Here is a 13,285-nt window from a genome sequence, read left to right as displayed (position 1 = left end):
TCTTTCTGCCTTCTCCAGGACCTGGAAGAGATGAGAAAGAATGAGTTGTAGGTCGGTGGGATTAGCTCTGGGTGGAGATAAAGCCTGGTTTGTTTAGAGAGGGAGATAAAAACGATGGCATAGAAATAATAACATATGGACTTAGGGACCAAGCTGGCCTGAATGGACCAGGCTTCCCTATAAAAGAAAGACCATCCTCCTAAGAATTAAATTGTGACCAGAAGCACTTGGAGGCATTGAGTGGCCACTGTGAGTGTGGACTCAGGAAGCCACAGGATCAGAGCCATGAGTTTCCCCGGCTTAAAGTGGCCTCGGAAACATCTTAAACAACACTCATTCAATAGCATGAGCCCCTTCACAACATCTCTAACCACAAGTTCTGCCAGAGGCCAGAGGTTTGGCCAATAGTTATAAATTAATTACGATTTAATACCTTACTTAAATACTCAGTTCATATGTGTGGCCTGCACAATATGCCAACAAGAAAACCCCCAGCTTCTAAAAATAGAGATATCCCCATATTTCCAAGTAGTCTATCCCATTTATCAATAGCTCTAACTTCACAGTCTCTACCTACTGATCTTCATTCTTCTCCAAAGAGTGTTTGGTGGAGTTCTGTTTGTTTACTAAATAACCCATCAAATATTTGGAGTCAGTGATCTAGAACCTTGTCTCCCCTTACAAGTCTGCTTTTCCCCAAGATACAGCCCTGGTTTTCCCAATCACTTCTCCTCTAATATGATTAGGATTTTCTTATCATCTTGCTTCCTACAGACAGAAACTCTAGTTAGGTAATGTCCTTCTTCACATGTGGACCCAAGTTCTGAACGAGCAGATATTGACATGACCAAGGCCTGATGAGCCATGGGGAAAGCCAGGCTGCACAGTGGTGACCCGGATTACCCAGGGCAACATGACTCATCACTGTCTCCTCTGAGACACAAGGAGCCATCCATGCCTGTGTCCCAGTGCTGGCCTGGAGGAAACAGTCAAGGGTGGAGAGGGGGAGCTGAGTGAACACATTCTGAGCAGAAGGTCAAGGGAATGAGGAACTGAGTTGGAGAGAGCAGCACAATGTAGGGGACCCCAGGAGTACGTGGAGAAAGAGCTCAGTGTAGCCAGGCCGAAGCTGAATAGACACAGAGAGGTAAGTGGAAGGTCTCTGAAGCAGAAGCCAGGTTTGTTGGGCCTGGGTCAAATGTCCAGAACGTTGAGACGAAAGAATGACAAATTGGACAGCTTCAAGCATGTGTTTTTTTCCCAGGGGACTCTCTCAGCTACCATCAGGGCCGCCCATTCTCCACGGAGGACAGAGACAATGACATAGCAGTTACCAACTGTGCCATGTCGTACAAGGGGGCTTGGTGGTATAAGAACTGCCACCGGACCAACCTCAACGGGAAATACGGCGAGTCCAGGCACAGTCAGGTGGGTGAAACTCTGCTGCTGCATAGATGAGCCAGAGCCGTGCAGCCCACGTGCCTTAGCTTCATGTTCTAAGCGCACAGGTGGGCCTTGCATTTCCTTTTTAAAAAGATACACTCAGAGTGTTGAGAACGGATTATTATAAAGAGGAAAATAATGCAGACACTGAGATAAGAACAGGACAGAGTCAAAGCCAGAGGAAGAAAAGGGGAACACACCCGGATCCGGGAGCTAGAACTCACCCAGAGAAACCTTGATGACCAGTCAAGTCCCATTTCATTTCCTCCTCTAGGATATCCCGTGAAGAGCTTATCAAGTTCAGGGACAGCTTCATCCAAAGAAGGTTCGGCTTGGCTTCATCCAAAGAAGTATCCTAGGAAGGGAGAGAGCAGAAATAGCAGTGTAAAAGAGACCATGTCTCCCCATTGGAGACTACACATCCATCAGCTGGGCCGGGCGATTGGGTGACCAACTGGGACCTCTCTGGTTTTAGCACAGGAAAGGCCAGCAGCCAGGGGCACCCCTTAGTCCTGGGCAAACCAAGATGGTTGGTCACGTGATAGATGGAAACCACTTAACACTCCCATCAGGAGTGAGCAGTCAAACACAGTTACGCTCTTCAAAATGCTTCTATACTGTTGGGAATCTGAAATTCAAATTTACTGGTGCATGCAAATCCTGAAAGCCCAAACCAGAAAGCCAGTGATAAGGAAAGACCTGCTACACATTCCTATTATAGGCCCAGACCACAAGCATGCCTAAAGAGAAAAGCTAGGAAAAAAAAAAAAAAAATCTCTGTTTTTTTGGCCCCTTTTTTGGGGGGAGGGAACTCAGCCACAAAGCTTCAAGTTAATGGAAAAGGGCTAAATGTTCATCTTGGATTCCCCGCTCTCAGCACCCTCTTTCTTTTCAGGCTGGGAGTTCGCTTGAGTGGGGAAAGGTGATCTGACATGCTCATCTTTCTCCTTCCCAGGGGATCAACTGGTACCACTGGAAAGGCCACGAGTTCTCCATCCCCTTCGTGGAGATGAAGATGCGCCCATACAGCCACCGTCTCGTGGCGGGGAGAAAACGGCGGTCCTTGCAGTTCTAAGCAATGGGCGGCTGCGAGCCAACTGACCTTTTCTGTCATTTGTTTGTACTTTATAATATGAAACAAGGGGTGGGGGACATAGTAATGTGCTTTGCAACATGTTAAGAGTGTTTGAAGGAAGCGGGATGTAGCAGGAATCAGTTGAGAATCAGCAGCTCATGGTTTCTGCTGCCCCCGTGCCTGCCCTTCAGTCTCCATGCTCCCTCCTACCCAGCCATCCTTAACCATCCCCTTTTTTCCCACCAAGGAGGAACAGTGAGACATTTTCTTAAAAGACCAACTCAAAACCAGATCGTGGAGTCAGATCGGTGACAGGCATGTGCCTTCTTTCCTGCCCTCCTTCTGAGATACCCTTAACTTCCAGGAACCGAGCTCTGGTCACTGCCTTCGGTGGCCGGGTTCTCACACCAGCCCCGAGAAGAGAGAGAGAAGCTCCAGCAAGAGAGCTTTGCCAACAAGTCCCCTTAAAAGGAAACAGATTAACCTCATCCTGTCCCAGCAACCCAAGTCCTTTGTAATGGGCCAAAGATTCTCATCAAACATTCTTAGTCTTACCAGCCAAGTGTCCTCTGTCACCTCCTATTTTCCAGCCAACCCATCCTTTGCCCACTTCCATCCTACCTTAAGATCCCCTGTGGCCTCACAAGCCCAGCCACTGTTTTGGAGTCTAGTTCCCAAGGTGTTGCTTGCACCTGGCCTGGGCTGCACAGCAGCCGTGTGCCTGAGGGTCATAAATCCCTGCCCCCTCCCTCAGGTCAACTTTCTTTGAAGCTGGAAGAGGGAGAGAGCTATGGTTCACAGCACTTTGGGGTCAGACACTGAGGGGAAAGACAGAAGCAGCAGATCTGGGCTCCCCTCGGAACCTGCCATTGAGATCACAGGTGCCCTGGGGAGCATAGATCCCACCCAGCTGCATTTTCTCTATTTCTGCTCCTATTTGTCATGATTCTTTTTCCCTGAATTGCAAACTAAAGCCTCAGTTCTGAGGCTCTCATTTCAGCCAGGGTCTCCTTAAGGCAAGTGGCTTAATAAGAGTCAGGAGAAGTTATATGACCAGCCAGCCATTCCCCTGACTGATAATCTCTGGGAAGAGGTGGAATTTCAGGGTTTGGGTTTCAGTTTTCTCCTCTTTCTTTTGGTCCAGTGAGAAACAGGAATGACCCCCTTAATGAGGTGAGCTCACGAGAAGCCTTTCTCCATCTTCTTTTATTATTCTGCCTTTGAGAGGAAAAATGAAAAGTGCCAGAGGAAATTACATCTAAAAATCCAAAGGTGAATAGGGGAGAAGTATAGGCCTACCTCCCGTTTTATGAGATGTGCTCTCTTCGCTAGCATGATTTGATTTTTACACCCAAGAGAGCTGGAGGCTCTAAAGCCATGACCCTTCAACTTCTCCAGCCAAATGTCAGCTACAAACATTCCTGTGGGGTCTGCCAAAATTCATGCCCATCTCCCCAGCCACTTGTTTCCTCCTCTCTCTCTTTCCTTAAGGCCTCAGGTTTGGGTTTTTTTCTTTGTAATATCCACCTTTAGTCAAACTGAGGCATCCTGGGCCTTTCCTAGCCAATCACTGGACGAGCCTGAGAGCTGGCAGTTTTCTAAAGGAAACATGCCCAATGTAACTGAGCTCTATTAAGCAGGGAAGGACAGTCCGTCAGGCTGGCAACCACGTTTCTGATGTAACGAGTATGGAGTCAGCTGCCCCTTGCCCTCTCCCTTCAGTAGATCTTCAAGGTCTTGCTCACTGCCCGCTGCCATGGTGTGCGTGTGACTGTCAGACCAGTGGCGGAAATGGATGTGACATTCCCATTTCTCAGTTCCCCATGGGCTTCAAAAAACTAGGGGGAAGGAAGAAGAAACAGAAACAAGTCTTTCAAGAAACCCGTTAATTAAGATTTAGCTAGAGAGTGGGAGCCCAGTGAACAGCAGGAAGCTTGTTGGATGAGGAACCTGGGGTCTCAGGGGTGGGCCCAGCTCTGCCGCGTTTTGGCGCTATGACTTCGGGAAGGTTGTTTCACCTCTTGGGGTTTCAGTTTCCTCATCTGGTTGGATGAGACTAGAATGGCTTCTAACTTCCCTTTCGGTTCTGACGGTCAGTAAGGCTAGTCTCTGATCTGAACATGGAAACTGGCATTGGTGAGCGAGCAGAACTAAGTAATGAAAATTCACTAGAAGCCCTGCTTTATGAAAGACAGAGAAAAAGAAAAGCTGATTCTGGAGTCATCAGTAAACATATACACATGTACATAGACACACACACACACACGAAAACATTGCAGAGAAGACTGTGCCAAGGAAGTGGCTGGACTCATTTTATCCATAAAAGCAGAACCGGGGTCCTGGGTGGTACGAATACAGCCCACCTCATCAAGGGAACTGAGACGGGAATGTTGTCAATTCAGGTGAAAGCCAAGAAACATCAGTGGGAATCAAAATCTGTCTTCTACTGGAACCATTTTACCCTGTGGAACATTTTTATAAATAATATCAGCAGCATTGCCTAGATTCCTGTTAAAGAATTTCAAAGCAAAGAAAGGAACTTCAAACACTAGCTCACCTAACTTCCTAAAAAAAGGATTTATAGATTCCTTTTATTAGGTAGAGTGATTTTCTCACAAGTCACCATTTTTAAGAGACACTGTACCTCAATATCTCCCCAAGGCCCATGGTCAACTGGACTCAAAGCATCATAACATGACTCATGGATTCCTGCTTATCCTGTTCCTCCAAGCACCTGTGCTCTTTCCAAAGATGGATCCAGGAAACAATAGTCGCAAAGAGCTCACCCTCACACACCACAGTTACATTCAAGGGACTCAGAAGAAATAGAGGTGGACTCTGCTCAGAAGCAGTTTAACAGCAGACACATCAGGATATGTGCTTATAGAAAAAGAAAAGAAAACACCCTACCGATGACCTCAATAGGCTCACCGCCTAGACCCGAGACCCGAACAGTTTCTTCTTCTTGCATCTCCCCATCAGATAACTTCGAACGCAGTAAACACTTTCTCCAGGTTTATTTCTGGAAGGTGAAGGGGCAGAGGTAGCGAAGAGATGACAAATTTGTGGAAAACTCCTGCCGGCCTTGAGACTTCCTTGTGGCTCTGCTGGTAAAGAATCCACCTGCAATGCAGGAGACCTGGGTTTGATCCCTGGGTTGGGAAGATCCCCTGGAGAAGGAAAAGGCTCCCCACTCCAATATTCTGGCCTGGAGAATTCCATGGACTGTATAGTAAGTACTGCTGCTGCTGTACTTCACTTCAGTCTTGTCCAACTCTACAACCTCATAGACGGCAGCCCACCAGGCTCCCCCATCCCTGGGATTCTCCAGGCAAGAACACTGGAGTGGGTTGCCATTTCCTTCTCCAATGCGTGAAAGTGAAGTCTCTCAGTCGTGTCTGACTCTTAGCTACCCCATGGACTTCAGCCCACCGGGCTCCTCCGTCCATGGGATTTTCCAGGCAAGAGTACATGGGGTCGCAAAAAGTCAGAAACCAGTGAGCAACTTTCACTTTCAACTGGAGGCGGGAAACTTGCTAAGCATGACCACAAGGTGGCGTTGACACCTCCCAGTCACTTTCTGATGATGGGGTTGAGGACACAGTGCCTCCAGGTTTTCAGAACTCATACCAGACCAGGACCCAGGAAAACTAGCTGACTGATCTGTAAAAGAAACAACAAAAATGGTAGCAAGAAAATGCAAAGCAAAATCCCAGTAATAGTTTAATCCACCCTACCCTTCATCTACCAGATCCCCACTCCACTACTCATGGAGTATGTAAGACACCCAGCACCTATGCCCTCCCACCTGGGAAGCCAGCAGCTCTCTGCACAGTGAAGCTGTTATTTCAAAGACAAATGTGAAGAACCAAGGTTGCCAATGAGTTCAGTGCCAAACCAAGCAATCTTTAATCACATTTATACTTTCAAAATCCAGTCCCAGAACCGAGCCATAGATTAAGGGACAACAGGTCATTATGGAATCTTCTCAAAGAGCCCTTTTAAAAGCACCATTTGAGAGCGGGTTTATGACTTCCTCTTTGTCCTCTCTTCTGGAGGATAAATGGGATCTGTGAGAACAGTGGGTACAACAAGCTGAGGGGGTTGAAATAGACTAGCTAGTGGCTTGGATTTGCAAATACTCCTGGGGCATGCAAACATTTTTCTTTTTCTTTTTTTACCATCCACTCAGAACTTCAGGGAAGGTGGAACCACTTACTCAGGATATGTGCTTTTCTATGATTTGCTTTCTTATCACCAGACTCCTATTCAATCTAATCCCTTACTTCCATTTCTTTCCCTCCAAGGGGGACACGAGGGCATCCCAGGTGGCTCAGTGGTAAGGAATCTGCCTGCCAGTGCAGGAGACGTGGGTTTGATCCCTGGGTTGGGAAGATCCACTGGAGGAGGAAATGGCAACCCACTCCAGTATTCTTGCCTGGGAAATTCCATGGACAGAGGAGCCTAGTGGGCTTCTGGGAAGAGCCAATTCATTGGAAAAGACCCTGATGCTGGGAAAGATTGAGGGCAGGAGGAGATGGGGGCGACAGAGGATGAGCTGGTTGGATGGCATCATTGACTCAATGGACATGAGTCTGAGCAAACTCTGGGAGATAGTGAAGGAAGGGGAAACCTGGCTTGCTGTAGTCCATGGGGTTGCAAAGAGTCGGACATGGCTGAGTGACTGAACAGCAACAAAAGGGAGAACTATATTTGCATCTCACTGTCCATTCTTAAAACATTGATAAGGAACCTCAGAAAGATTCACACTTCAGTTTCAATAATCCCAAGAGGGTGGGGTAATCTGCTTTCACTTGTCTCAAACTTGCCACAGCTGTAAGAAGAGCCTTGGGACCCCAGAGGCCTGTAGAGAATCTGGGAAGTTTAGGAGTCTTGCTTCTTGCACAAATCTCCAGATACCGAGAGCTGCTGATTCAGCCTCCCTGGGTGGCATGTTTTCCTCCCAGTAACAGTGACAGAGACGTTCTTTGCTCTAAGGACGAGTTATGGGGCCAGCTGCCTCACTGCCGCACTGCCTCTAGCCTTCCTCTGGTTCTACCTCAGGGTCCCTTGGCCAAGACCCTGAAGATCTGTGACTAAATGCGTCCCTAAACCTTTGTTGCTCCTACCACCAACCCCACACAGATGGGACAAAGTTTTCCTCAGCAATTCTGGGGCATTCTGTCACTACCAGGCCAAATGAGCACCCACAGGCTAAAGGAAAACTCTTAAAAACAAATAAGGAAAAAACTCCAGGAAAATGGGTGTGCTGGTATAGGCCCAATATGAAAGAATGGCTCGAGTTCGTCCTAACTGTATGCAGGCTGGATTTACTGGTCTACTCTGGACGCATCAAGCTTTGAGAAACAACTGGGAAGGAAAAATTAAATGCAAAACACAAAATAACATAAAAAAGAAGCTGATGGGTCATTGGAGACTAAAAGCAAGCTTTTTACAGATGGCCCCACAGTAAGAATAGCAAATAAACAAACAAACAAAACAGAGACCCGAGTGAGGAGGCCTGGAAAAGGGACCAGCATTAGTCCTTTGAGTCCTGGCCCCCACCAGAGCTCCCATCAGTTCACCCGCTTCACAAGAGGAGGAGCGAAGGCACCAGAGGTCTTCACACCACAGAAATGAGAAGCAAAGCGGCTTTCTTTGCTTGCTCCACCTGTCTGCCTGGACCTTGCTTTTTCTTCACAGCAGCCACAAACCCGATTTGCCATCCCCAGCATTTCTGATTAATTTTTCAAGGTCACCCCTTGCCTGAAGCATGACTTCATTGCACCTGCAGCACTTCATTGTCCAAATGTCCTTGGCAAACCTCGCCATCTTTGGACAGAGTTGCACTTCCTCCCCACCGGAAATTCTTGCTCCTTCCCCAAGCTTAATAAGGCTACGGCAGAGCATCCAAAGATCACAGCTCCTGTTCCTCAGAAAAACCCCTGTCTGCTGTTTATTTCCTAAAACAGCTCCTCATTGTCGGCAGTGAGGCTGGGCTGGTGCTAAATTTCCAATTCATTTAACCCTTCTGGTCTCACAGGTCCCACTCTCCCAGGTACTCGCATTGGCTCGTTGGCACCAGGGTTCATGGGAGGCGGTGCAGACACCCCAGGAGGCCTGGAACACCGAAGCCTTGAGAGAGGGTTTGGATCCAGATGCATGGCCAGGAGGCGAATGCATGGATGATCACATTGTTTTCTTCCCATCACTGGTTTGGCAGCCCCCAGGAAGACCCTGTGTTGTTCAGTAATGTGCTCAACACAGCTTCCAAACAGCAAGTGTTGGGAACCTTCAGAGCTGGAAGGGTCTTTGAAGCTCATCTAAGCCATTCCTCTCATTTCATTTTCCAGGAAACTGAGGCCCAGAGAGGTTAGGCAACTTGCCCAAGTTCACACAGCTAATTAGTAACAGAGGTGAGATTAGATCTGGCATAGGCTCTTAAACTTTTCTCTCCCCAAATGAAGACTAAGAGAAACGGTATTGGTTATAAACATTTTATTTTCCAGATACTGTGTTAGAAGCTTGACATCTATTACTTTGTTAAATTTTCACCACATCTTGACTCAAGTTTAATCATCTTACAGATGAGTGAATAGAAGAACAGGAAGATTAAGTAACACGCACAAAGTCACACAGCTGCCAAGGAGAACCATAACGGGAAGCTCTCTAATTCTAAAGTCCATGCTTTTGCGGCTTCATGAGGCTGCTGCCCTTTATATTTATTTAGCCATGTGGCCATCATCTTGGATTTGCTAATGTCCTCACAAAGGGGCAACTTCCTCTCTCCTCTCTGTCTTTTAAGAAAAGGGAATTCTTGCTTTTTTTTTTTTTTTTTTTGCCACTACTCCAGGGGACCTTCAACCTCACCATCAGAAGTTAAGAAACATCCCGGCAACTTTTTCCTTTTTTCCTTTTTTTTTAAATTTGGGAAATGAAGGAGAGGGTCACAGTGGGTTGGGAGGAGAAGATAAGAACCAGAACACAAACACTGGTTCGCCCACCCCACTCCTTGGACAATATGAAGCCTCTGTCTCAGCCAACATTAGAAGAGGGGGCAATTCCAGGGTCATTTTTCTCAAACTGAGGCAGGAGACAAAGCCAGGATTGAGAAGGGGGATACCCCAGAATAAGCATGGCACGTGCTCCTAGAGTGTCAGCTTTACTCTTGAATTTGGGAGAGGAAGGACTGTATTATTCATGTATTCAAACCAATGCAGTTGGTATCAAATGCAGAAATGCTGAAAATGTTTAGGCTAAAGCCTGTAAGTTAAACACTGATTTGGGCTCCCTCCTTCCAAACTCTCAGGGTTACTAGGACCTTCATGGTTCCTTGCAGGGACAAATCAGTGAAAATTTTTGAGGAATGAGGCTAGAAAAAGGCAGGAGACAAATTACTTTTGTTTATTCCCTGATTTCTTTACCCGTCTCCCTACCTGCTTTCCCCTCCCAGTGGGCAGAGGGGCTCAGAGGACTGTGGCTATAATCTCAGCTCTCTTGGCTACTTTGGGGGATTTACAGGGAAATCAGTACTTGGCAACTTGTATTTTTCACTGCCTGGCCCGAACTCCAGACATGAGCCCCTTTCTCTTATTTGAACAACATTCATATGTAAGGAATAGATGTCCTGGGAGAGATCTCTGCATCCTGGTCCTCTCCCATGTTGGGGCTGCTTGGGCAGCAGTGACCTCTCTGTGTTAGACGCAGCAGACATCATGGCTTACAAAAAATGTCAGCCAGGGAAGTGCTGCCCTGCCAACCCTCTGTCCCCACCCGTGCCCTCTCTGTTGCTGAACTCACACCACGGCCACACAGAGCAAGGCTTAGAATCCATACGAGCTACCGTTAACACACAGACTTCCCTTTCCTATCATTCCAACCTCAAAGACACTCCAGGCCCTAGGAATTCCCAGCTACCCTAAGCAAGTCACCGTGATCTTGAAGGAGCTGTTACCTGGGGCTCGGCAGCTGGAACCCACCCCAGTGGTCTCTAGACTGTTGTTCTGAGAAATCACAAACACCAAATCCTCCAGTCCCTCCAAATTTGAGTTTGTTGTTTTAACCTTTAACAGCCTTTTCAGGTAAAAAATAACAAAGATCGATTTACTCACTTTGTAGCTACACTGTGCCTGGAAAAGCATTTACTTAAAGACTAGAAAGACTAGATGGAAGAAAGGAAAAAAACAAGAACACATGGAGTACATACTCCTCAGGTGTTAAGTGAGCTAAAATAAAAATAAATACAGACAGAGGAAGGGAGAGGACAAACCAACTTCCCCCATCCTTCCATGGCACTGTAGCTCAAAGACTGGAATCTCTGCTTGTTAACCATTGTTAACTAGTATTTTTAGTCCTGGTTGCTTTTAGCCTCTGTATAGTTCCTTTTTTAAAACACATTTTCTATACGTTAATAAAAGATCCTGAAGGAATGACATGCTTTTGTGGAGTCCTGTGGGGAATCCTGGAGACGCATCTTTCTTCCCAGGAGGCTGGCTTTGCCTCTGCCCAGGCCCCATCCCCCACCCCTCAGGCTCACCCATCACTTTCACCAAAGCATCTTCCCAGAATCACCGTTTTGGGTGGTGGAAGGGTTGCTAGACCCAGTTCCATCGTGTGTGGGTTGGGGGGTGCTCCCCCACACCAACAAATGATTCTCCAACACTGTGAGTACAGGTGCCTTCCCTGGTGGGCCAGTGGTTAGGATGTCAGGCTTCCACTGCCGGGCTCCAAGGTTCGATCCCTGGTCAGGGAACTAAGATCCTGCAGATTGCTTGGTGTGGGAAAAAAGAGAGTCAGGTAAAGGGCTCAGTCTCACAGGACCACCCTCCACTTCAGACCCCAGTCACAAGCCCAGATTGCTACCCGTGCTTCTGACCAATGGGCTCCAAACTGGAGGTTCCGGTGACTGATTTGCCAGCATAGCTCACAGAATTCAGAGAATCATTTTCCTCAGTGGATCATTGGTCTGTCATAACAGGCTATATCTCAGGATATATCCTGAGGCTATATATATATATCCTCAGGAACAGTTCCACCTGTTCATCAACCTGGAAGCTCTCTGAACCCTGTCCTTATAGGTTTTTATCAGGTATTATGTGATTGATTAAATCATTGGCCATTTGGTGATTGTTCCAACCTCCAGTCTCTCTCTCTTCCTTCCCTGGAGGTCAGGGGGTGGGGCTGAAAGTTCTAACAGTCTAATCAGGTGGTTGGTTCTCCTAGCAACTAGCCCCCATCCTTGCTGCTGCTGCTGCGTCGCTTCAGTCGTGTCCAACTCTATGTGACCCCATAGACGGCAGCCCACCAGGCTCCCCCGTCCCTGGGATTCTCCAGGCAAGAACACTGGAGTGGGTTGCCATTTCCTTCTCCAATGCATGAAAGTGAAACGTGAAAGTGAAGTCACTCAGTCGTGTCTGACTCTTCGAGACCCCATGGACTGCAGCCTACCAGACTCCTCCACCCATGGGACTTTTGAGGCAAGAGTACTGGAGTAGGTTGCCATTGCCTTCTCCGAGCCCCCATCCTTAGGTGCTTCCAAAAGTCACCTCATTCACCTAACCAGACAACTTTATCACTTCTCAACTTTCAGGAAATCCCAAGGGTTTGGGGAATGGTAAGCAGGACAGATGGATGGAGACAAATATATATTTATTATAAACCACAGTAACATAGCCAGGCTGATCTCACGCTCAGTGCCTTGCTACTGCATCTGTGTCCCTTGCCTCCTGTTTCCCCATTCTCTCATCATGTCCTCGTTATTTCTATCCTCTCCTTCTTCTCTCCACCTCCTTCTCCTCCTCTCTTCTTTCTTCATCTTTCTCTCTCTTCCTTCTGCATCTCCCACTCTCTCTGAATTCTCCATCTCACCTTTTGTGTTTACCATCAGGAAAGGTCACTGCTGGGTGACAGCCTCTGCTGGATGCCCCAGCATCACCCAGACTGGTCCTGTCTATGATTTTGAGTTCTTGATCAGCCACAAAGACTGACTCATTGTCCAGTTCCTCCAAGCCTGGAGTGCCCAGTGGTAGCCAGATCGCCGAGGCTCTAGTGCCATCTATGGGCACCAATGGAGAATGTCTAACAGGCACAGCCTGCCAAGCTGCCTACCTTAGGCTCAGTCAGTCTCCAGCTCCTGCTTCTCAGACTTGTCACCTAGAATAACATTTTCCCTTTCTCTCCCTTGAGAACAGACCCGGTGCCCAGGGTCAGATCAATTCTAATATCCAGGTAACATTAGGTGAGACCTGGCGGAGCAACAGGGCTTCCCCTGGTGGCTCTGTGGTAAAGAATCCTCCTGCCAATGCAGGAGATGTGGGTCTGATCCCTGGGTGGGGAAGATCCCCTGGAGAAGGCAACCCACTCCAGTATTCTTGCCTGGGAAATCACATAGACAGACTGCCTGGCTGCAGTCCATGGGGTCGAAAAAGAGCTGGACGCGACTTAGCAACTAAACCACAACAAGACAAGTAACAGCCCCAGGAGCAGGGTCATGATGAAAACTTCCATCCAGTTCAGTTCTGCAGGCACGCAGAGCCAGGAAATACAGAGAGGACTGTGACAGCGTGTAGGTGCCATAAACCCAGATAGGTTCCTCCCCAGCTGGACAGGGAAGGGGCATGGAGGGAACTGCCCCAGGGAGGTCTACCTGGAGGGCTGGGTCTCAGGACAACAGGAACTCGCCAAAGGAAAGACAAGGAGGGAGCAGTTAGAAGGAGAGTCTGAGGGCATGAAACAGCGCAACCTGTGTGAACAGGACCAAGAGTAGTG

The 13,285-nt window shown here is 47.8% G+C and overlaps 1 protein-coding gene across 3 annotated transcripts in view; it reads left to right on the top strand.

Annotated features, from left to right (window-relative positions):
* The window catches only part of TNR (tenascin R), a 496,875-nt gene extending 485,925 nt beyond the window's left edge, over positions 1-10,950 (top strand). For 2 of the 3 annotated variants that reach the window (XM_024976261.1, XM_024976262.1), the window contains 2 exons: positions 1,265-1,428; positions 2,399-10,950. In XM_024976261.1, coding sequence (XP_024832029.1) covers positions 1,265-1,428; positions 2,399-2,518 — 284 coding nt within the window. In that variant the 3' untranslated portion in view covers positions 2,519-10,950. The remainder of the gene's footprint in view (positions 1-1,264; positions 1,429-2,398) is intronic. The other variant, NM_001205928.3, reaches the window with a different exon arrangement.
* The last annotated feature ends 2,335 nt before the right edge of the window (positions 10,951-13,285 follow it).

Source organism: Bos taurus, chromosome 16 (genome assembly GCF_002263795.3).
Source record: "Bos taurus isolate L1 Dominette 01449 registration number 42190680 breed Hereford chromosome 16, ARS-UCD2.0, whole genome shotgun sequence".
NCBI lineage: Eukaryota > Metazoa > Chordata > Mammalia > Artiodactyla > Bovidae > Bos > Bos taurus.
Note: the sequence above shows the minus strand (reverse complement) of the source record. Positions and strands in the feature narration are given on the sequence as shown.